This window comes from Clarias gariepinus, chromosome 13, assembly GCF_024256425.1.
Source record: "Clarias gariepinus isolate MV-2021 ecotype Netherlands chromosome 13, CGAR_prim_01v2, whole genome shotgun sequence".
Taxonomy (NCBI): domain Eukaryota; kingdom Metazoa; phylum Chordata; class Actinopteri; order Siluriformes; family Clariidae; genus Clarias; species Clarias gariepinus.
This window is the reverse complement of record NC_071112.1, coordinates 33304801-33329759: the sequence shown is the minus strand read 5'-3', so window position 1 is coordinate 33329759 and position 24959 is coordinate 33304801. Positions and strand designations below refer to the sequence as shown.

General features: G+C 44.5%; 1 protein-coding gene across 4 annotated transcripts; it reads right to left on the bottom strand.

Moving 5' to 3' along the window:
- Positions 1 to 253: 253 nt before the first annotated feature.
- Positions 254 to 24428, bottom strand: lpin1a (lipin 1a). 4 transcript variants are annotated; one of them, XM_053509752.1, is made up of 22 exons: positions 24258 to 24428; positions 12081 to 12281; positions 11346 to 11441; positions 9209 to 9495; positions 7784 to 7897; positions 7593 to 7691; positions 7372 to 7501; positions 6925 to 7109; positions 6821 to 6888; positions 6651 to 6744; positions 6345 to 6526; positions 6173 to 6266; positions 6010 to 6079; positions 5208 to 5300; positions 5009 to 5046; positions 4677 to 4812; positions 3658 to 3806; positions 3379 to 3465; positions 3145 to 3297; positions 2831 to 2945; positions 2628 to 2731; positions 254 to 2505 (listed from the first exon to the last, which is right to left on the bottom strand). In XM_053509752.1, exons 1-22 carry the CDS (start codon positions 24324 to 24326, stop codon positions 2346 to 2348), a joined length of 2724 nt encoding a protein of 907 aa, XP_053365727.1. In that variant the 5' UTR covers positions 24327 to 24428; the 3' UTR covers positions 254 to 2345. The 4 variants fall into 4 exon arrangements, with proteins under 4 accessions (XP_053365727.1, XP_053365726.1, XP_053365728.1 ...); XM_053509751.1 differs by having other exon boundaries at positions 6821 to 7109; XM_053509753.1 differs by lacking the exon at positions 24258 to 24428 and adding an exon at positions 19487 to 19690 and having other exon boundaries at positions 6821 to 7109.
- Between the last annotated feature and the right edge of the window lie 531 nt (positions 24429 to 24959).

Sequence of the window (24959 nt, the reverse complement as noted above, 5' to 3'; positions counted from 1 at the left end):
CTTACCTGACACAGTAATTCACAAATAAATTGTTAAAAAATCATACAATGTGATTTGCAGATTTTTTTCTTTTTAGATTCTGTCTCTCACAGTGGAAATGCACCTATGCTGAAAATTTTAGACCCTCCTTGATTTCTAAGTAAGAGAACTTACAAAATCACAGGGTGATCAAATACTTATTGACCTCACTGTAAGAAAGAAAAGACACTTCCTGATGTGTGTGTGTGTGTGTTCTCAATAAGGACACTCTGTATTTGTGTTATAATCAGATTTTAATACACATATCCATACTTGTCCTTGTATTCAAATCATTTACATTTTTTAAATCAGAACAAATCCTTACAAAAACCCACAAGAACTTTTGATCTTTCACAGAAAGAATATCACAGGTTTTAGATCAGATCCCATTGAGAGTCTGATCGCTGTGTAAGGACGAGCTGTCTGGATCCAGTGCTGTAACGGAGGTTAAAGGAGTGAAAACACTTTAATATCCTGTGTTTACAATTTAAAGCTTCATCCTCGTAATGGTTTTAGTGGTTTTAGTGGTTTAGTATCAACATGATAAATTAATGCATTTAAACTCATTTCAAACTCTTTGTTAAATTTACATTCTAACGTTGTGCAACACCACAGAGACAAATCACTTTCTTTTCAAATCATGAAACAAAAATGACACAAACAGTTTACAAGTTACAGACTTTCTTTTGCAAAAAAAAAATCATTTGGCAATTTATAATACTTTAATATTCTAATTCTATTGAAACATATAAAGTATGCTGTGATTCGAGGACTAATAATGTGTAACTGAAATACTATTTCAATGTGCTCTAAATGAAGAAATGTAGTATTAGAGCAACACACTCTGAGACAGCACCACACACACACACACACACACACACACACACACGTTTCCTTTTTTAACCAACACTAATTATATTCCAGTATTTAACATTTTTAATACAATCACATGAACACCTCTGACACACACTGATCTCTCACATCTTCATCTTATTTATTTAATATAAAACATTTTTCATGGAAAACCCGAAAGTTTTTTTTACAGTAATGTCTTATAGTGAGCAGTGGACACGGCAGGTCAGGGTGTAGCCGATTTAGAGCACCGCCAGGACACACACACACACACACACACACACTCTCACATTAAGCCGGTTTTTAGGGCAATTCAGAGAACTGAGAGTAAATCCATGCAAACACTTGGACACAAGTCATCACACGGCGACTCAGTAAAACGATACAGAAGCTCTGAGTTCTCCTCCTGTTCCTTCCTACTGCAGGTTTGTAGATTACAGGAGGGAGAATCGTCCAGGATCTCACACACACACACACACACACACAGGAATGCAGAGCTAAAGCATTACCTGTAAATATTCTGTTAATTCGAGGCTTTGTGTCGTTCAGATTCTGAGACTTATGAAATATATTCTATATAAAATAAAAACATGCAGACAAAAGACAACACACACTTATAATCTGGACTAAGATTTACACTTCATTTTTTTCTAAACTGTTTTAATCAGGCACACACGAGTGTTGCATATGTGAAGTCTGTGATATTCTGTAAATCTGAACTAAATATAAAATATAGGTTAGACCTGAGAGACCCAAACCACAGACGTCCAAACCACAGACGTCCAAACCACAGACGTCCAACCCACAGACGTCCACCATCATCATCTTCACGCGTCACTACCGTCTGTACAAAACTGTTAAATATTACAGATAAAGGGTTTTTCTTTTGATTCTGTAAAGCTGTTTATGACGAGGACGTTGTTAAAGCGATATATAAATAAAAATACACTGAAAATTAAATTTGAGTTAAATACACTGTACAACATATACAACACATTTCCCTCTAATCTGTTAATAATCCGGCCCTGGGCTGATGATGATGATGACGATGATGATGATGATGATGATGATGGTGCAGACAAAGTTGCATATAAAACAGAAAGGGCCAGAATGAAGCGTCTGGTTCTGTTAAAGACAGTTATTATTATTATTATTATTGCTGTTTGTAGAGACGACGTTATTAAAGTCTAATTAAGACGGACGTCACAGTTACTTGAGTAATAAATAGAACTGAATAAAGTTTCCACTGTAACTGTGGTGTTAAAAATAAACAACTAGAATGTTGAGAAAATAAATGAAGTGTGACTAACCCTAACCCTGTGTTCACGGTGATAAAAATAAACCAAATAAACCTGATCATGTGACTAGAGTATAGAGTTGATGTGGGACTGCGGGTGAAGACGCCGCGTTAAAGCCTCGCGTGTCTGCGTCTCCGTGTGTCTGCGTCTCTGCGTGTCCGCGTCTCCGCATGTCCCTCAGCTGCTCCCCGCGTCCTCGTCCTGCCTGTCCAGCTCCGGCAGCTGCTCTCTCCAGTACGTGAACTGGCTGTAGGTGTCGGAGCAGGGGAAGTCCGACGTGTTGCTCCTGATCAGCAGTGGAAAGACGTGATCGACCACTTCACACAGACGCTCATATCTAACACAGGAGGTATAAGAGATGTTTATTCTCCAGAGGAACATCAAACACTGATTTAATTAAAACTCTTCTTTCCCGCGCGCTTCCTCAGGTTAGTGTTTTAGTCTGATGTTTCCACTTACGATGAGATGTTGGTCTTTGCATGTTCTTGAATCAGCTCTCCTTTTGGGTTGACAGTGAAGATCCTGTTCAGTGGCACGCCCACCTCCTTATACGAGTACACGTCCTACACACACACACACACACACACACACACACACACACAGTGTAAAAGTGCGTCCTCACTCCCACAGTTCTGTTATTAACGGATCCTCTTCCCACTTACAGTTGCTCGGTTTCCAAAAGCTGCGTAGAACGGCTCTGTGTTCGGGTAGAAAAGGTTCTTGATGTCAGTCAGACACTCAATTTTGAACTTTTCTGGTTTCTTCTCAATCACCTCCCTGGAACAAAAGAAGAGTGAATGAGCTCTGGAGATTTCAGGTTGAACACTGCTCTCGTCCAGACTCCTTCCAGAAGAAGGAGAGGATGAGTGTGTGCACACACACCGACTAAATTCAATAGATTTTATTCTCACTCGTCACATGTTTTCACATGAGCAGCGGTGGGAACGTTCGCAGTAGACCTGATGAATGTTCTCACCTGTGCAGAGCAGAGAACAGACTGCTGGGGCTGAGGAGGACGGGGCCCTGGGGCAGCATGGTGCCCCTCTCGTTCACCCAGTGCAGGTACCCTCTGGTCATGTCTGCCATACCGATCGCTCGCGCAGAACAATACATGAACTTATAGCCGTTCCTGTTAAACAACACCAGTTAGTCTGGAAAAGGCCTGAAACACATGGAGTGGTTGTACTGGGGACTGAGAGCGGACACTCACTGGCTCACTTTGTGGTAGAGACGAGCAATACCCTGATGTGTCCAGTCTTTGCCCAGTGTTGGCAGGATGTGTCCGAGGGTATCAGACCTGTAAGACAGTCACGGCTATAACACGTCCAGCAGACTCGGGTAGTCTAGACACAACTGGATTAAAACTGTTACAAGGTAAAAGCACACGGCACCGCTCCACTCCACACCGCACCGCTCTGCACACGCTCTCTGGAGCTTCATCCAAACATGAAGATGAAGACAGAGAGATTAGACACTTCACCGTTCTCACCTGGTTATCGTGCCATCGATGTCTGAGATCACAATCTTATCGTCCCAGTTCCACAGATATATGGTTCCCTCACAGCGACACGTGCCCTGGTACTGAGTGGTGACGCTGAACACCGCGTCGTTGGGGCCGTCCTTCAACTGCAGACTCACCTGAGAACAGAAATCATCTTCACCATCATCTACCTTTAATGTATATTAATGACATTGCTGACACTACTCTCATAAAACCTGCGCCAAAATCTAAACGTAGCGCCCCCTACAGGAAGAGCTGGAACAACAACAACAACAACAACAACAACAACAACAACAAGGATGACGTTCCTGAGGTCTGTATCTCTTCTTACTTATTATTTTGGCCCTTCAGATGTTTAAAAACCAATTTATATTCTTATAGATAATTATTCCTTAAATACGCCATTCAGATTAACCACCAGAACGGAAACTAATTTATCCAATGCCTTTAGTTATTCTAAACAAATAAATACATTTACTGCTGTAATTTGCAAGCAGGCTGATGTGAAGGGGAGAGAGTGTGTGAGCCCCAAGCGGGCGGAACAACAAACTAACAGAAGCTTTGTGCATGGTGATTTGAGTGTCATGCGTACTGTGACTTGTGTATTGGTTTATTCCACATGCCCTTGTCCTGTAGTGCACATCTACTTTCCACTGACAATTTCACAAACAGACTTAAATTTAATTGTAATAAGAAATAAATTACTTGTTAATTCATGGTTGTGATACAAGTTGAGTGAAAGGCACCCCGCCCCGCCCTTGATCCCGCCCTCTATACTGACTGACGGAGCGTCCTGTGAGGTCACTGCACACTTTAATGCAGGAGAAGAGAACAAGTCTAATCACAAACAATGCGCTGGTCTGAGAAACGGAAATAAAACTGTACAAAGTGACTGCACAAAGACATAGATAAGAGATTTCCTGTTTCCTTTTCTTCAGAGAGACGGTCGCTGCTCAAGGCTGAGGACGTACAGTATGTACAGTATGTACAGTAGACGGGGTCATTACCAGCTCTTCTGAGGACAGACGGAGCGTCTTCTTATAGCAGACACCGGCGGAGCAGGGGACGCTCTCAGGACTGCAGGAGGAATTCTGTGTCACAGGTCTGCTGTCGTCGTCACTCGAGGAGGACTCGTCCTTTAACCTGGGACAAACCCAAAAATTAAACTGTTTTTAAATTATTATTAAATACAGTATTAAACTATAAATCAATTCATGGATTTTCATATAAAACCTTAAAGTCCTCTAAGTCCATTACAGGCAGTAAAATAAATCTGTAGAAATAGCGCCCCCTGGACGGGGTGAGGAGTTTTGTGGAGTGATCGCTGTGAACATTGTACCTGTTGCTTAGTGTCGGCTCTCCGCTTTCAGCAGATTCCTGATGAAGGAAAAGAAAAGTAAGTGTACAAAGTCATTTTAACAGATATATAAACATCTCAGTAAACAATAGACAGAGGAAACGAATGATGTGTTTTTCCCCCTCAGCCTTTAAAGTCTTTACGTCAATCAGCAGTTACAGGATTTGTACCGACAGCGTACCGACTTAGAGCTGCTGTTCCTCCCCCTCCATGAGAACCACCAGCGGCCTCCTTTCTTGGGCATTTTCTCCTTCATGATGTTCTCCAGTGCAGCCTGGGGCAAATGCACAGAGTTCCTGATACTCAAAACCAAACGCAAAACTCAAAAACCGAAATGATGGTGATGTGATCGTGCACACACACACACACACACACACACACACAGAGAATAGCATGCAGGAGCTAAGGGTAAGACACACTGACAGAAAGGCAAACACACACACACACACACACACACACAAACAAACAGGACGTGAAAGTAGGATGTAGAAGTAGGACATACGGGACTGGAGCAAAACACAGTGGGAAAGCAATAAGCAAAGAATCCCAGAGCAGAGAACACATACGCCAAACACGAGCACTTAGAGAAGTGTCAAATGGGATGGAATCGAGGGAATAAAATTAAAGGAAGAAAGAGGAAAAAACAAGTTAAGTCTTATTTTTCAGGGTTTAAATGCTTATAAAGCACATTAGAGCACTAAGAGTGTGAGGAGTGTGTAAGGGGTGTGAGGAGTGTGAGGAGTGTGAGGGCGACAGAATATATCAATAACTGCAGAAAGCTTAGCATCCCCCGAGTCTGGGACATTAATGACTATAACTAGTTTTAAACGTGTCAGAATGTGAGCTGGTCCTGTTCTAATCTCTGGTTCTGGGTTTTAAACCACCGTATGTAGACGTGTCTCTGAGGCCTCTGTACCCCACGATTCCTGGTGAATAAACAACAAAAATGAAATAATCCTGGAATATCTTCCGCTGGGTTTTACCTTGGGCAGAGGTTTCTGGAACGCCTGCATGGCCAGCACGAGAGGAGCCGCCGTGCTCCAGTTATAATACCTTACAGACACAAACACACTCATCATTAATTATCATGAAGAATGAATTCATTAAATAATGATCCTGCTTTATTCGGTGAAATATTTAACATACTTGGCTCCGATCTTTACCACCAGGTTGGGATCATCGATTATCGATGGATTATTAGCAAACTCCTGATAAGAGACTGCTTTTTCCTCAAACTCCTCTGTGGAAACGATACAGTCTTTGTTAATCACAATCGATTGTTGTAGAAGCGACCGCAGTGTTTTATAACGGCGTGTACCTCGCGTGATGTCTTGGCTCTCCGTCAGTCCTCCACACAGAGAGATGGCGATGTTGGGAAGCTCTCCCGACTGATCAGAGAAACTGTCCACCCCGCTGTCCACGCCGCTGCTTCCCATCGACTGGGGCGACTGACTGGCGCTCCTCACCTCCGCCGGGCCCCGCCCCGCCCCCGCGCCATCGCTGCACGACACAAGTGTTACTCGGGTCAGAACGGATCAGATCTTATCAGCCGAAACACCAACAGAACTTGAACGTTCTGCTCACTGTGGATCATCTGTTGAGGACAAGAATGAAAATGATTCACCTTTTAGGGAAATAGAGCGCCGCCACCTCAGGCTCCAGCTCTGTAAGGTCGTCCAGATACACACCGTCAGATCCCAGGTGATGACTTCTTTTGTCTAAGAGTGAAGAAACGTCACTGAAACTTGATGTTTAAAAGTTTAAAGACTGAGGTGAAGCCTGAGGAAGACCAACCTTTTCTTTTTGATGGTGAGTCAGTTTTGCTGTGGACGTGAGAGCCAGGACTCGGCGCTTCGCTCTCCAGATCAGCGCGAGCTGCCGCACCGATGGCTTCCACCTCAACAGATGGAGCAGGAACAGACGCTGGAGCTGAGGCCTCTCCGGCTCCGGGTACCAGAGGCTTCTCCTCCGCCGTTTCCACCAGCCCGTCTCCTGTGATCGTCCGAAAGTGTGTGCTGTCTGACCTGGGGACGGACGCTGGCGTCACCACGATGGGCTCAGGGATGGACTGCTTGAACGTGGGCTGCAGGAAACATGATCTTTATATACAACAATTTTTTCTGAAAGTGGAATAATAGTAAATGATTTAACCACTTTAGACTCTGAACATCTCGAGTACTGTAGGTTGGAGTGATTTATAAATCTGATTTACAAACATATCTCAAGTCTTTTCTTTATCAGTACAACATCCTTTCCATTAGAGCAACACATTGTGTGTTTTAGTGAAACATAAAATAAAATAAGAATATAATAATTCCTTTGATTTTAAATGTTTGTTGTGTTACCTTGGCAGCTTGAGGAAGCTCTCCCCAGGCCCACAGCATCTCGGGGTTCTCCGTCTTCCCCTTGTTCATCTGACTGACGAGCAGCTCCGAGTCACTCTTGGGTGGAGACGGTAAGAAGTCATGTCCCACACTTACACAGGTAACAGAGGAGTGTTAGGGCGGTGAGGGGTGGTTTATTTTGTATTTAATCAGGATGACACACACTTGTGATGATGTGGTACCTGCTTGTAGCTGGGAATGTGGATGACTGCTGCGGGCAGGAGATGGACAGACCTCCACTGGCTGGGACAGACAGAGTGCAGGACTCTTCCACACGTGTTCTGTCAAAGCAATGACGAACACTTAAAACATAAAAACACACACAGCATGAACTGGCATTACTGAAACTATTATCAGAGGTTCCTTGGCGTACCGTTGTGCGCGTGTCCAGTCTTCACCACGCTGTGTGTACGTCCTGTTCTGCATCAGAGAGCTACTGGACGGACCAACGTTCATCTGTTCAACATACGGCTCATAGGACACAGCTCTGGGGACAGACAGAACATGACACTGAACACACTCACGGCTAAATGTCCTAGACTTGCAGTTCACCCTTTATTGTGTCCCCAAAGGAACAGCAAGTGTTAGGAGGTTTTCAATAAGCACGTCGCTGGACTCCAACCAAACTGCCTCCAGAGGGACCAAACTCTTTTCCAGACGACCAAGAACTTCCTGTTTTTATACTGATTGAGTTGACAAAAGAATGACTGCCAAGTATTAAAAAGGGTGAGCTGGAGCTCGGAGTGAAACTGGAGCTCAGACTTCTCATGGATTTCATGGAAAATTTCTAGAAGCTTTCTTTTCTTCAGCAGCAGGACAAATGTGTCTCTCTCTGTCTCTCTGTGTGTCTCTAAATCATATACAGCCATGGAGTATGAACAAAAAGTCACAGCCTACAACACACACACACACACAAACTTACTTATTCACTTATTGTGCAGAGCTTTTTGCTAAAGAACTTTATAACTGAAAGTAATGACGCCCTTTCCATGATGTTGTGTACACAGAATTAATCCGGCGTTAAGGAGGGGTCAGGGTTAGGGTGGTGCAAGGCGTTAACTGAACCTGTGAACAGAAAATCACAGTGGTTCAAAAACTTAAACTATTTCAGACCTTTTAGTAACACACGCCACGGTAATGCCAGTCTTGCCTAATAGTTACAAAAATATAGCCGGAGGCTCGAGTGATCTTTAACAACGAGCTAGAATAAAGCACCAAGCACGCAGAGAAGACGGGACAGCGGTGCGTACAGGCGGTAAGGAGACAGAAACAGGTCCATGACGCTTTATTTAATCTGAGTTTATTAGTTACTTTCCTAAATAACTATTTAACAGACCTGCTTTGCTAGTTAGCTAAGATTCCTAATCCTCTACTGCATTAGCAAACCTACATGAAGCCTTATAAAACCTAATAAATCCGTTTTAAAGAGGTGGTGTAGCTCAAGATCGCTGTCTTTTATTGGTTTCCTAAAATAAAACATCAATAACATTTCTGCAGATTCCAGTCTAATTTCCCAACACAAACTTCTTGTCTGATTCTTCAGACAGATTATACACAGGCAGTGTGAGGTGGCAGGGCTTCTCAAAGCTGTTAGCAGCGGGTTTCATGCACATCCATGTTGGATCACAAACACCAGTGGAGTCTTAAGGCTGCTGCACACACACACGCACACACACCTCAACGTTTTCTGACTAAATGAAAATCCACCATCCAGTAAGGCAGAAGGACTGAAGGACTCCTTAACAATTCCTTCTGTTCATCACATCATGACTTTACAGACGATCGCCTGGTTCCTCACCTGCTAGGGGCGCTTTCTCCATCTTCATCAGAACTCATATCAATGGGGAACACATCATCATCCTCAGAGTCTTGGTTGTCCTCCCGCTTCACACTGTCTAGTTTGGATTTCTTTCTCCTTTTTCTCCTCTTCTTCATGCAGTTCTCACCCGAGGAGCCGACAGACTGGATGGAATTCCCAGGTGTAGGCTCGATCAGATGAGGCACACTCTTCCCCATCTGAGATTCCATTAATGCTGAGCCATCAGTCATAATCGGCGACGTGGCCAGATGTGACGGCACCATCTCCTGTGGAGAGAGTTTAAATAATTAGCCTGAAGAAGCTGACCATTATTATGAGAGCTATTTTTTTCCTGTTATTTTATTGTGTAAAATAATTCCCATCCCGAATTTCCTGATTTTTAAGGAGGCCTGGTTGCTGGACGTGTCGAGGGCGTCCGGTCCCAGGTACAAACTGCTCGGAATCTTAAAAAATCCCGAGTCTCACCCCGATCGACCCGAGCCTTCTGAAAGACATCCCTCACACATCCCTCACACATCCCTCTCATTCTGTACCTATGAGAGTTATTGTCCATAAAGCCACTGAGGAAAAACTGATGATGTTTTAAAAAACGTAATTAATAGAATTTTAATTTAAGTTTTTTTTTTTACCATGTTAAAGGGTTATTATGGACCTCGGCATAAATTTTTACACAGTACACAGTTTTGACTGCAGCTTAAGTGTGATTAAAAAAATCTATTTAGTGGGAGAGAGACTACAACCACCGGAGCTGAAGTAGAACATCGGATCAATGAAGAAAATGCTCTGATATTAATAGAAACATGCTTTATGAGGTCAGAATTAAATGGTTCTCTGTAATCCGGTAAGAGAGTGAAAGAAGGGCACAGCGCTCGTCAGGCTTCCTTTACAATTGATCAGGCGGACTGGGATCAGGGGGACTGGGATCAGGGGGACTGGGATCAGGGGGACTGGGATCCGGGGGACTGGGATCCGGGGGACTGGGATCCGGGGGACTGGGATCAGGCGGACTGGGATCGGGGGACTGGGATCAGGGGGACTGGGATCAGGGGGACTGGGATCAGGGGGACTGGGATCGGGGGACTGGGATCAGGGGGACTGGGATCAGGGGGACTGGGATCAGGGGGACTGGGATCAGGGGGACTGGGATCAGGGGGACTGGAGTAAATCCAGGTTTCTGTGGTTATAACCTAAAAAGCCTAGTTCTTGATTATATTTAAACATAGTTAAGGTAATAAGTATTTAAACAAGTTAATATTTTTATTTTAACATTTTCATTCATGGCTGTGATAACGGATATTTCGATTTTTTCCTTTTACACACTGAGCCACACGTTCCCTGAGTATTCTGAGCCTCACACAGGTCCTTGTGTGTGCCAGAGTGCTTGTGAGGGTGCGCTTGTCTTCACCAGACGGGACTGTAACACTGTCTCATGTCTCAGGGACAAAACCTGCAGCCAGATTTTGTCTTTCATTTCCTCCCAATTTGGGTTTGAAGAGTGAAATCCACAGGCAGCTACAGCGCGGCATTAGAGACAATCAGAGGAAGATCTGCGACACCTGGGCGACACCTGTATACGACCCCTAGAGTGTGCTTTTGGTGTGCAGACATTAGTGACACACCCGGTGTGGGGTCTGTGACCTCCGGTGCAGGAGAGAAGAAAAGAGTTTGTGTTAAAAAAGAAAATCGGGACAAATTGTGCTGGAAAAAAGGAGAACCTTGTTATTGAAAAGAAATTACAAGTAAAAAAAAAAAATTTTTGTTAAGACCCAGCAGCCCCCAAGTCTCACCCCCCCCCCCCCCCACCCCCTCTGGAGTCTGTTAAATTGGCTCTGAACCTGCGCTGCGCTCCTACACAACACACTGAACTGAACGTCCAGACGCTTTAACGCCGCGCATCGCTTTCACATTACAGACGTGTATTACAGAAGGCTCAAGTCTAAGAGTGTCCCAGTTCAGGTTACAGAATGTCCCGAGCACAGGACAGCGTCCAGTAAACAAGAGTCATGTTCCACTCCACACCACTTAAAGAGAGACTCCCATGTGTTGTGTTGCTCGATAAACCATAAGGAGAATAATGAGTGTGTGTGTGTGTGTGTGTGTGTGTGTGTTTGCTCACCATGCTACTTTTAGTCTCCTTGACAAAAAACGCTTCACCATTCTCACCCAGTTTCATGTGAAGGTTTACTGGCTCTCCATTGATCTCTATATCAACCTGAGCAAAAACAAACAAACAAACAAACAAACAAACAAACAAACAAACAAACGTTACTGTTACCTCAGTTCATTAATAGATTTCCCTAGAACATGTGTTATTGTTATTGTGAATTACAATACACACCTCCACAGTGTTAGAGATTCTAAATGAATTTCGAATGTTTCTCTATTATAAGTTCAGCCTTTATTCGTCACACATTCATCACTGCACAGTGAAACTCTTTATTCTTGCATATTCCAGCTTTCTGTTAGTAGGCAGGGGTTAGAGCGCAGGGTGAGACATTTCACGGCGCCCCTGGAGCACACAGGGTCAAGGGCCTCACTCAAGGGCCCAACACCGGCAACATGGCGGAGCTGAGACTCGAACCGCTGATCTTCTGATCTGTAACTCGGAGCCTTAACACACTGAGCCACCACTATTATGTGACGCAGTCTGTAAAAACCTGGCTAAAAGCATTTTTTATTATTTAAAATCAATTGTCAAATTTGTCAAATGATTTTATGTAGAAAACTGTGAATCACAGACTTTAGGATGTTTATAACAGACTGGGACACACGTCCTCATGTAATATCATCATTACTGCCACTAATTAGTCTGATTATTATTAGTGTAAACATGGTGTACGATTGAGCTCACCACTTTTTCCCTCGATCGCAGCACGCCCATCTTGCCAAAGCGGACATGGAAGGGGGAACACTGCAGGGAGCCGTCTGGCTGACGGACCACGATGACGTCTATACAGCCGGACAGGGTGGCAGGGTTCAGGCCGCGGTAAAGCTCCTTCACCTGCACGAAGACCTGCCCGGCCAGCTGTCCCACGTAGTTCATCGTCCGACTCTGAGGAAGAAAAGTAAAGTAACCGTACATGAATGCTGAGTTCCTTAAGGCTGCACACGCTGCACCAACACGTCACCAGCGCACTGCACACAGATGATCATAAAACACATTACACGTTACATGAGTACATTAATACGTCTATATAGAAATAAAAAAATAAAACAACTAAGGCAATAAGCATTCTATTAGGAATTTTTTATAAATCTATGAAATGTCAAATTAATACAAGATGTTCATGTCAAACTGGGACTTTTGATTGTACAGAATAACAGAACTCAGTCCTGAGAGTATAAACTCCCTTTATGTCTCTATATAATCCCCTGATACACTAATGCACTTATCCCAGTGTCTCACTAGAGCTTGGACACCATCAAGGGAGAAAGTTTTCTCAGTACGCCGGAGTCGTGATCGGACTGTCTGCCTGATTCACGTCTGAAACGCCGGCCTCCCAGGAACTCCTTTAATGTCCAAAACACGTGTAAATGTCTTGGAGCGAGGTCAGGACTGTACGGGGGGCGTGGCGCTAACTCCCAGCCGAGTTCCTGTAACGTGTGAGTGGTGTTGGTGAATGATCATTAACGATCAGTGATCAGACGTTCCACTCACGAGAACGACTGCAGTGAGCTCCGAGTCACCTGCATCGTCATTCATGGACATACGGACTTCTTTATACCGTTCAGACCGTTCACACTGCGTCCAAGAGTCTCATCACCGTCCTGTGATTAAAGTCTTCTGTAAATGTCAATCACTGTCACGTCTTCATTCAGCAGAAATTTCAGTTTGACTCAAACGTCTTTCTCAAGCTGGAATGGATGAACCCAGAATGCTTTAAGGACAGGATTCACTCGAGCCGACATGGACACCACAAATTCTTCTGACTTATTTTAGATCAAATTCATCAAAGTGTCGTCTGAAAACCCGACGAGTAGTGCAGAATTCTAAATATAAAACATTAAAAATAATGAACATTTAGTTTCTTGACCCTTGTGAGTATTGTGAGGTGTGTGTGTGTGTGTGTGTGTGTGTGTGTGTGTGTGCGTGTGTGTGTGCGCGTGTGTGCGTGTGTGTGCGTTAGTGAAACTGGAGCAAATTAAACCTTGGACAGACTCAGATGGTGCCGTCTTGCATCATCAAACTGAAATCTGCACATTGGGGTAAAAGGCTGATTGTGATCTGTTGTCTCCACTCACACACACACACACACACACACACACACTGCATATTGCTTCAAAACAATTTCCACCAAAGACTCATAGGACAGTCAGAAATGTTGTGTGGCATTGAGTAGGCAGTCTCTCTCTCTCTCTCTCTCTCTCTCTCTCTCTCTCTCACACACACACACACACTCTCTCTCTCTCTCTTAACACACACTCTTAACTAATTAGTTATGTAAATGATTATAATTAATTGTTCTAACTCAGGATGAAACACTGATGTGACGCCCGACTCAGCCCTCGACAGGACGTTATTCTGTTGTTCAGGGTCTAAGGCCCGAGTTCCTGCGTGTTCTTTTCACCGGCCCGGTTCCTCTGACCCGTCTCATGAGCTCAGTGATTACGAGTTAAGAAGAACCAGTAGTACAGAGAGAGATTAAGGAGAGTCGTTAAGGTGTAATAAACGGCGAGAGGAGGCGGAGTCAGCAGGTGTGGATTTCCTGCTGGACCTGTGAAGAGGTTCTGATCTTCCTGCAGATGAATGAAACAAAGCTGCAGGTCTTAAACACAACCTGTCTCCTGTTCCTCATCTCTCTCTCTCTATCGCCGGTTCTTCCTAACGACTCTCTCCTTCCTCTCCTCTCTCCCTCCTCTCCTCTCTCCCTCCTCTCCTCCCTCTAACGACTCTCTCCCTCCTCTCCTCAAATTCAAATTCAAATTTTATTTGTCACATACACAAACATACACAGTACGAAATGTAGTGAAATGCATTATACGACTGCTATTGACCCTAAAAGAGAATTAAAGTTTACAAATAAGAAATAAATATAAATAAAAAGAATACGATAAAAAATTAAATAAAAAAATTTAATTAAACTAGGAAAAAATAGAACTAAAAATAAAAATAGAAATGTGCTAGAAAAAAATGGAACTAAAAATAAAAATAGAAATATGATATGCATAAAAATAGAAATATACTGTACAAATTGAAATATACTGTGCTGTGTGTGCAAATATGCATAGAAGAAAGTGTCTTTGTGCAGAGGTTATTAAAGTGTCTTTGTGCACTGGTCCAGGATGTAAACGTAAACATGTAGTGTAGTTGTGAAGGTAGGTGTGCAAAGTTATTAAAGTGTCTTTTTGCAATGGTCCAGGATGTAGATGTACAAAATGTAGTGTAGATATGAAGGAAGGTGAGCGTGTAATTGTCCATAGTGTTCATGGATGTAAAGGGATTGATAGATTTGATCAATTATGGAAAGATTGTGTTAGTTCGTGGTTGTGGTTGAGAGACCTTATCGCCTGCGGGAAGAAGCTCCTCCTTAGTCTCTCTGTGTTGGCCTTCAAGGAGCGGAATCGCTTCCCAGACCGCAACAGAGTAAACAGTCCGTTATTGGGGTGGCTGAGGTCCTTCACGATCTTCCTGGCCTTGGTCCAGCACCGCTTGGTGTAGATCGAGTGCAGGTCAGGGAGCTCGATGCGGATGATGCGCTCAGCTGATCGCACCACCCTCTGTAGAGCTCGTCTGTCCTGCATGGTGCTGTTCCCGAACCAGGTCGTGATATTTTCCGTCAGGATGCTCTCTATGGTGCAGGAGTAGAAATTCCTAAGCACCTTGGAGGGCAGTCTAAAGTCTCTCAAGCGTCTGAGGTGGTAGAGACGCTGCCGGGCCTTTTTTACCACGGTGTTGATGTGACAGGACCATGCCAGGTCCTGCGTGATGTGAACACCGAGGTATCTGAAGCTGTCCACTCTCTCCACTGGGCTCCTGTTGATGACGGGGGTCTGGTAGTTCCTCACCTGCTTTGTACTGAAGTCCACTATCAGCTCCTTTGTCTTACTGACGTTCAGGAGGAGATTGTTTCTCTGGCACCAGTTCTCCAGATTTCCAACCTCCTCCAGGTAGGCCGTCTCATCGTTGTTCGTGATCAGGCCCACCACAACAGTGTCGTCAGCAAACTTGATGATGGTGGTGGAGCTGGTAGTGGCCACGCAGTCGTGGGTGTACAGAGAGTACAACAGGGGGCTCAGAACACAACCCTGGGGGGCTCCAGTGCTGAGAGTGAGGGAGGCTGAGACAAGTCCGCCCATCCTTACTGCCTGTGGTCTGCCAGTCAGAAAATTGGAGATCCACTGACACATCGATGAGCTGAGTCCCAGGTGCTCCAGCTTGGTGGTAAGTGTGGAGGGAATTATGGTATTAAATGCAGAACTGTAGTCGATGAAGAGCATTTTCACATAATTCCCCCTCCGAGAGTCCAGGTGAGTGAGAGATGTATGGAGGAGATGAGAGATTGCATCGTCTGTGGAACGGTTTGGACGATAAGCGAACTGTAGTGGGTCGAGTGTGTCTGGTAGTGAAGAGATGATGAAGTCTCTGACCAGGCGTTCAAAGCACTTCATCACTACTGAGGTGAGGGCTACAGGGCGATAGTCATTGAGGGAAGCAGGATGAGGTTACTTTGGGACGGGAACAATGATGGATTCTTTGAAGCATGTGGGGATCACCGACTGAGATAAAGAGATGTTGAATATCTCAGTGAACACAGGTGCTAGCTGGTCTGCGCAGGCTCTGAGAATGCGGCCTGAGATGCCGTCTGGTCCTGCTGCTTTCCTGATGTTCACTCTCTTGAAGGCTCTCCTCACGTCATGCTCGGTGATGATGAACGCGCTTCCGGTGCTGGCAGTGACTTCCTGTCTGCAGCCGTTAGCGCCGCTAGCATTAGCATCGCTAGCGTCTTTAGCTGCAGCCTCGAAGCGAGCATAGAAAGTGTTCAGCTCGTCTGCCAGAGACACGTCTGCGTTTATCATACCGGATGTTGGTGCTTTATAATCCGTTATTGTTCTTAGTCCCTGCCACAGGCTCCTAGAGTCACTCTGTTGGAGTTGTGACTCTAGTTTCCTCCCGTAGCGCTGCTTCGCCTCTTTCACCGCCTTCCGGACGCTATATGACGCAGCCTTGTACGGTTCCATGTCCCCCGACGCGAGTCCCGTGTTGTAGGCAGCGGTGCGAGATTTCAGAGCGTCGCGGATGGTTTTATCCACCCACGGCTTCTGGTTGGGAAACGTTTTAATAGTCTTTTTTTCTACGGTATCGTCCGCTAGTTTCCCGATGAATCCCACAACCGCTTCCGTAAACACGCTGACGTCATCGTCTGAGCTGTTTCTGAACATGTCCCAGTCTGCGTCATCGAGTGCGTCCTGTAACGCGGCCACCGATTGGTCCGTCCAGCGCGCGACCTCCCTCTGAACCGGAACTTCCTGTTTCAGCCTTTGTTTGTATTTTGGCATGAGGAAGATGGCGGCGTGGTCGGATTTACCAAACGGTGGGCAAGATTGTGCCTTGTAGCCGTCCTTGACTGTAGTGTAACAGTGGTCCAGTGTCCTTTCGCCCCTGGTGGGGCAGGTGATGTGCTGATAAAAGTTCGGCGCTGCGCGTTTGAGGTTGGCACTATTAAAGTCCCCCGCCACAATAAGCGCAGCGTCCCGGTGTTGTGTTTGTTGTTGTGTGAGTGCCTCATGCAGCTCGCATAAGGCAGTGTCCGTGTCCGCTTGTGGTGGAAAATAAAAGGCGCTGATTATGACCGATGTAAACTCCCGAGGAAGGTAAAAAGGACGACACATGATTTGGTGTGCAGGAGCGTGTGAGAGGAACAACACTCGCGCTGTTGCACCAGCTGCTGTTCACCATTAAACACACGCCGCCTCCTCTTGACTTCCCAGAGTCCCGCGTCCTGTCCATGCGGTGAACCGAGAAGAACTCGGCCGGCTGGATGGCGTGGTCCGGCACCGCTGGGTTCAGCCATGTCTCGGTGAAGCAGAGGAGATTGCAGTCCCGAATGTCTCTCTGGAACTTTATCCTGGCCCTGAGGTCATCGAGCTTGTTCTCCAGTGACTGGACGTTGGCGAGCAGGATGCTAGGCAGAGGTGTGCGGTGTGCACGGGCTCTCAGCCTGTTCCTGACGCCGGCTCGTTTCCCTCGGGGCCGCCGCTTCGCGTCGCGTCCTTTGTTGTCCCTCAGGATCTCACTCGGCCAGCTCGGATCCGGAGTTAAAAACGTCGAATTGTGAGTACATTGTATACCAATAGAAACAAGAGTGTCTCTATCATAACTAATGTACTCCATGGTGGTAATTTTGCCGGTTTTAAAACGCTGTAAACTAACTTAAAGAACAAAAACAAAGAAAAGGTGGTCGGAGCAGTCGCGACGGCAGCCGACCTCACCGGCGCCATCTTGAATCCTCCCTCTAACGACTCTCTCCCTCCTCTCCTCCCTCTAACGACTCTCTCCCTCTCTCATCTCTCCCTCCTCTCCTCTCTCCCTCCTCTCATCTCTCCCTCCTCTCCCCTCTCTAACGACTCTCTCCCTCCTCAGTGAGACAGTGAAGATTTGAACCTAACAAGAAATAAAGTTCTTGACATGATTCAGTATGATTTTGTGCACTGTGTACAATAGTTGTTAAATAGTTGTGACTTAAAATTACTTAAACACTTAGTGAAGCTGCATTATAAAAAAATCTAAGTAAAAATCAGAGCTATGTTTACTAATAAAGTGCATTTACACACACACACACACACACACACACACACACACTGTGATGAGAATTTGGAAAAGACTGGACTTTGATAGAAAAAGGTCATGTGACCTGATGAGTCCAGACTGAGCCTATTCCAGAGTGATGGGCGTGTCAGGGTGAGAAGGGAAGGACATGAAGCGATGCTCCCATCATGCATAGTGTCCACTGTACAAGCCTCTGGAGACAGTGTTATGATCTGGGGTTGATCAGTTACTCAGGTCTAGACTCAGTAACGTTATGGGGCAATAAAATGAAGTCAGCTGACCACCTGAATGTACTGAACCACCAGAGAATCACATCTATGGAGGGTTTAATCCCCTGATGGCACGGACATGATCCAGGACAACAATGCCAAAATAAAATAAGCTCAAATAATGAAACAGTGTTTTTGGGAGAACGGAGAATCATTTCCACACACAAACGGCCCTCACGAGAGTCCAGACTTTAATCCCAATGAACGTCATTAGAATTGGCTGGAAAAGATGTTACAGAGTGGTACAGGATCTCAAGTAATGCAGTTAATTTAATAAAAATATTAAGTATAAACAAGAGATATATAAAAATATAGACATGAAATGCTTAAATAAACTATAAATTATACCCCATGTGCAGACAGCAGCAGTATGGGTGGTGTGTGTGTGTGTGTGTGTTTGTTTGAGAGACAGGCCACAGGATCTGAAACGGATGTTTTGGAAAAGAGCCTGCAGACCCCAGTAGATTACAGAACCAGTGTATTACAGAACCCAGTAGATTACAGGACCAAGTAAATTAAAGGGCCCAGTAAATTAAAGGACCCAGTGGATTACAGAACCAGTGGATTACAGACCCCGGTAGATTACATGATCCAGTAGATTACAGGATACAGCAGATTACAGAACCAGTGGATTACAGAACCAGTGGATTACAGACCCCGGTAGATTACATGATCCAGTAGATTACAGGATACAGCAGATTACAGAACTAGTGGATTACAGGCCCCAGTAGATTCCAGGACCCAGTAAATTAAAGGACCCAGTGAATTACAGAACCAGTGGATTACAGGCCCCAGTAGATTCCAGGACCCAGTAAATTAAAGGACCCAGTGAATTACAGAACCAGTGGATTACAGGCCCCAGTAAATTAAAGGACTCAGTGGATTACAGAACCAGTAGAACCTGGTGCTCTGTGCTGTACATGTGACTCTGACTCTATGTGACTCTGACCCTATGTGACTCTGACTCTATGTGACTCTGACTCTATGTGACTCATCAAACCCGTTACATTCGATCCCGTTTCCTCCCTAAACACACTCAGTGACGTCACTTCAGCGGCTCACATCATTCAGTAATGTGTTTATGGTGGAACCTCACGCGCTCTAACTCATCTTATACACACACACACACTACAGATTATAAATGATAAATAATAAAACCACAGCGCTGTGTGTGTGTGTGTGTGTGTGTGTGTGTGTGTGTAATAAGACTGATGTACCTACAGGAGTCTCGGTGCTGTTTGTCCTCACACACTCTCACATCGTCCTGCTGGAGGAACGAAACGCGGACAGACGGACTGTACACACACACTACACTACACACACACTACACACACACACACACACACACTGCGGGTTTATACACGTCTATAATATCCGCTTGCTGTCCCCGTGTCCTTCTGTCCTGCAGTGTGTGTGTATCCTGCGCTGCTGCACACACACACACACACACACACACACCCCGAGCTGTAATAAACACTCCCCCCCCCCCCCCCCTCCGTGTCTCCGGTTGTGTCCCAAACCGCACGCGCCGCACTACACTCAGACAGTAACACGTTCTCACCGGCAGGGGGCGCGCGCACCCGGACTCACTGCATGACGTCACCACTTAACCCGTTAGCACACTTCACCCTGGTTTAAACACACACACAGACACACACAACCAGTGAAAAGTTTGTACACCCCCTCTAACCCCCTGCTCGTCCCTGATGTTTATTTCTCTCTACACTGTAAAACAATACTGAAGGTGTTTATTATCCCAAACACACAATAATCTCCTCTGAACAGTTGATATTGAGATGTTTATCTGCTACTTCTGCTCTGTAAAGCTTCATAACGGCTCTAATCTGAGGTGCTGGTTGTTAATTGGTGATTTCTGAGGCTGGTGACTCTAAATGAACTTCTCCTCTCAGTTCTGGTCTTCATGAGAGACAGTTTCATCATGATGGAGTTAGATGGGTTTCACACACACACTCGACACACACACTCGACACACTACTGTTCCTGTGAGAACTGTTGTTGTTACTTCATTACCTAACGCCATGTGTGTTATTTCATAGGTATGAAACCTCCTGTATTGTTCTACTGCAGTATTTAATAATTGGTTTGGCTCTAATGTCTTCAGTAAGCCCTTTCGCGTCCCAGCCACATGGGAACGGTGGTCATATGGCATGACTGTAACCTGGAAGGGATGTGATGCAACAACACTGCACACTCTGACTTGTACAGTAACCTGAGTTTAGGATCGAACTTAAGGACCTTTGAGCTGCAAAGTGTCAACACTACCAATGTGCCACTAACGGTTTCACCCAGGAAACTTTACATATACTGTAACATACCTGCCTTTTAACTACAGGATTAATCATCCAAAATATTGTGAGCTTTTAAAAATGAGGCGTCATTAATAACTAAGCAGGCATTGTGCTTTTGTACACACACAGATCCATACAGCATTAACACATGTCACATCCAACTTTAATACCGGAAAACTGTTCATGTAGAAGATGCCACTTACGGGTGTCGTAACTGTCATTAACCTGACTGCACTAACCTTCCTTTCAATAATAATTGGAAATACACACACATGCAAACAAATTCATATGCGATATAAACTAATATACTGTACATGACATGTTGAAGCTGGAGTGTTGCCAGTCCCTGTCCTAGCGGGTGTGTCCTCATGGTGTTTGTAGAGAATTCCTGTAACCTGAACTGTGTGTGTGTGGAGGGTTCACGTGTTATAGATAAGGTACGGGATGTACATTATGTCATGTGCTTATAATTTATGGTCCACATGTGCTTACAGTTTCTGCTTAAACCTTATGAAACATATTGCTATTGCTATCATATGGTACAGTCCCATCACACAACACATGTTTATTTATTGATGGGTGTTGATGGGATAAACTGAGGTTTATTTATTGATGGGTGTCGCTGGCAGGCTACTTAGTTTAACCATAAAAAATGTTATTTTACAAGGGTATAGAGTACATTATAAAAATGTAAATGTCTGATTCCTTATACATATAATTTTATAAAATAAAAATAGGACGCTCTGCAGGTATGAGCTCTGTGTTATTTGCTCTGCAACAATATCGTGTCCTACAGTAACCTCAGATCATGTTTATGCTGCTTAATGTTGTGGAGCTGCTTCATGTACTGGAATATTTCCTGGAAAACTAGCATTCAAGAAGACATGTCCACCAGCACCACCCTGTTTGTGTGTGTGTGTGTGTGTGTGTGTGTGAGAGAGAGAGAGAGAGAGAGAGAGATATCATATCTGAACTTTCTATACCCTTGATTTCAACATTTCTTATCCTGTTGATTTAGCCGCTCGAGCGAGGGAGTCTCCTACACACCCGTCAGTGCTTTCTAGGAATTGAGCTACCGAGTCTGACATAAAGGCCTTTTGTTGTGTAGTGTCTGTATTCAGGAAGGTGTAGTGCTGTAAACAGATGCCATTAAAGGATTGAATAATATAAAAGTTATTAAATCCTGTTGGACAAAATCCTACAATGATGCATCATAATATTCATGTTAAAGTAATAATCAGCCTCATGTTATTTAAACAAACATGCAATAATGTAAAAAGAGAGGCTCGTCTGAGAGTCCCGCTGTAATCCCATACATGCAGCCTAGCTGGTTCATGGGTCAGGGTAGCTCTCTGCTCTCGGGCCGTGTGATCATTATTCCTCTTTACACAGGATTTGTCACTGGGGAACAGGAACTCCTGGAACTCCTGGAACTCCTAGAACTCCTTGGGAACTCAGCTTCAAGTCTGCATTCGTGGAAGAGGGGGTGTTGCTAGGGCTGAGCTCTGTACACCAATCACAGCGCGGGACAGGAATGCAGCGCGGTTGGTTGTTGACTGCTGGTCATACTGCATACTGTAGTGTACTGTAGTGTACTGGGGGGGGGGGAGGGGGGTGAGTGGGAGACTTTCCAGTAGTGCACGACTGTTTTCTTTCTTTTGTGTCCCCGTGGTTTTTATGTTTTTGTACAGTAACATGCAGTGTTAGGACTTTCACTTATTGTGGCTTTAGTGAATAAACAACTCTGTGTGTTGCTTTAGATAATAATGATGATTCTGAAACTGGTGCTAATTAAAGCAGTATTGTGGAGCGCCACCATGAGATCAGTAAAGCACACACGGGGTTATGCGCTCAAATGTTGAGTAAAGGTCTAACTTTTTTTTGCTTGATTTAAATTTGTTACAAAACACTGCTATTTAAACAGAGGTGTATAAACGTCTTATCCGTCCATCTAGGAACCTCTGTAGTCCACTTAGGGATGGTGGAGGTCAGTGGTGACCAGCGTATTTATACCTATTTTTACGATTGTTGTAGGACCTCCTGTCAACACTCACACACTCGTTCACACACTACAGGCAATCTGTGACCACCAGTCAGTCTAACCAGCATGACTTTGGACTGTGGGAGGAAACTGGAGCACCCGGAGGAAACACACCATGCAAACTCCATGCACGCAGATCCTGAGGTGGGAATCGAACCCAGCCCTGGAGGTGTGAAGCCCCAGTGCTAGCCACTACGCCACTGTGCCGCCCGCCTGCTTTTATCTGTGATAAACAAAGTGAGATTTTCCTACCCTGAGGATACAAACTGCTCAACAAAAGCAATTAAACAATTCCCTGGAAAATCTACAGACAGTCTACAGGGTGTAGGGTTGTGGAGCTCATCACAGGAGTGCGGGCAGGGTACCACTTACAGGGGTGCCAACCCACCGCACAACACAATAATAAACCATGGACGAGGTTTTGAAAAGCCAGTTAACCCACATCATGTGACTGTGGAGGGAAACCAACTGACCACGGGGGGAACATGCACACTCCCCAAACCCCAAACCCTGGAAGTGTGAGGTGACCGGGCTAATCAGTACCCCTGCAGGGCCATGTGTCATGACAAACTTAAGGTTCTTTACTGCAGAAATCAGAGCAAGACCTTTACAGAATGAAACTTCATCATCATGCAGGATATTGCGCGGAGTCGGCCTTAAGGTTTATGGTGTCAAAGGTCAAACAAATTTGTACCCAGCGACGGCAATATTGCAGTAACATAACCCTAATAAACATCTGTTATATGATGTTACATGTTATGCTAACCAGCCTCTGGATTTGTGTTTGAAGGTTGTGTGTGTCACAAACACGCAGAGCCTCTTGGAGCAAATTTCACACACTCGTCTGGCCGTCACACTTTACACCATGAGTGTATTTTTAGCTCTTGTTTCTGGTTAGTATCAGGACACTCGGTGGAGTACCGGGCATGACGGCTGCGTCTTACTGCAACACAACCGGATCATCGCGCAGGTCTTATTGGATCACACAACCCCCCCCAAACCCCCAACCCCCCACAACCCCCCCAGTGTGGGACATGATACACCAACCCGGCTAGGTCTATTAAATTATCCTGCTTTCAGCAAGTATCAGTCTGAGGAGTCTCCATGTGCTCTCTGCTTGTTGATCTTACACCAGTTACACCAGTTACACCAGTGTCACACACTGATACAAATTCTTTATTAACTCTTATAGCCAGATATTTAGAATATTCAGGTTCTGTTCTCTATAGTTCACCTGGCTTTGACTTTTACACCCACAGAGACAACATCATGCTGAAGTCGGTGTCATCAGTCCTGAATCACATCCCATTCAGAACTCAGAATACCAGTACAGAATCACCAGTTACTGTTATTAACATAAACTCATACACTTTTATACATTTTATCACTAGAAACTTAGTTTAATCTGGTATTTGTATAGTAGAGTAAATACAACATAAAGAATAGTTTTTCTTTCTTTTTTTTTTAAAGAAAATCATAGAGTTTGACTTAAATTGAATCGTAGTGCATTAAAATATCTGTTAATATAAGATATCTGTTAGATTAGTCTGTTTTAAGGTAAATGTTACACGGTGTAAAGTCCTTCTACACACACACACACACACACACTATGTAGACATGCAGCAGAAACACTCGTGGTTACCCAAATCCAGCTGGTCTCACTGCCACTGAGATCCACAGTGTATGTTTCCGGTTCCTCCTCTGACTGCATGATTCCATCGTCTGCCTGGAGCTCTCAGCTAATCAACACAAACCAGATCTTCCTTTCCTTCTTCACAACAATCCGTGTTAATATGTGTGTAACTGCGGCACTGCTGCGATCCAAACACTGGTCCATATACCAGGCTGCAGGATGTTTCTTACTAATTTTACCGAGCATGTTCTTGGAATGGAGTCCAGAGCAACCTGAGAAGATTCGCTGCAAGAGCCTGAGAAGACCCTTTAGCATCTGCTCTCAGTTATATAAGATTCAGCCACCTGAACCCTCGCTGAGATCTCTGCAGTGTACTTTTAAGAACTGTAAAAGGAAACTATATTAGAATGTTTATGAAATGTCTATAAAATGAATATATACTTTATAAATCTCAAAATACATAGAAATGTATTGCTTTTGTAAACTAAATTAAACTGTACAGACTTCCTAAAACACGAGGAAGACAACTCACAAGACTTCTGTCTCCTCTTAAATGTCTTCATTTTTCATTTCATTTTAACAATCTGTATACGCCGGTAAGAACGAGTGTCACAGATTAATGTCTGTTTCCTCACAAACACTCGTAAATACGCTGATCGCCATAAAGGGTGAAGGAACAAATATATATATATATAAATTTTATATCCATGG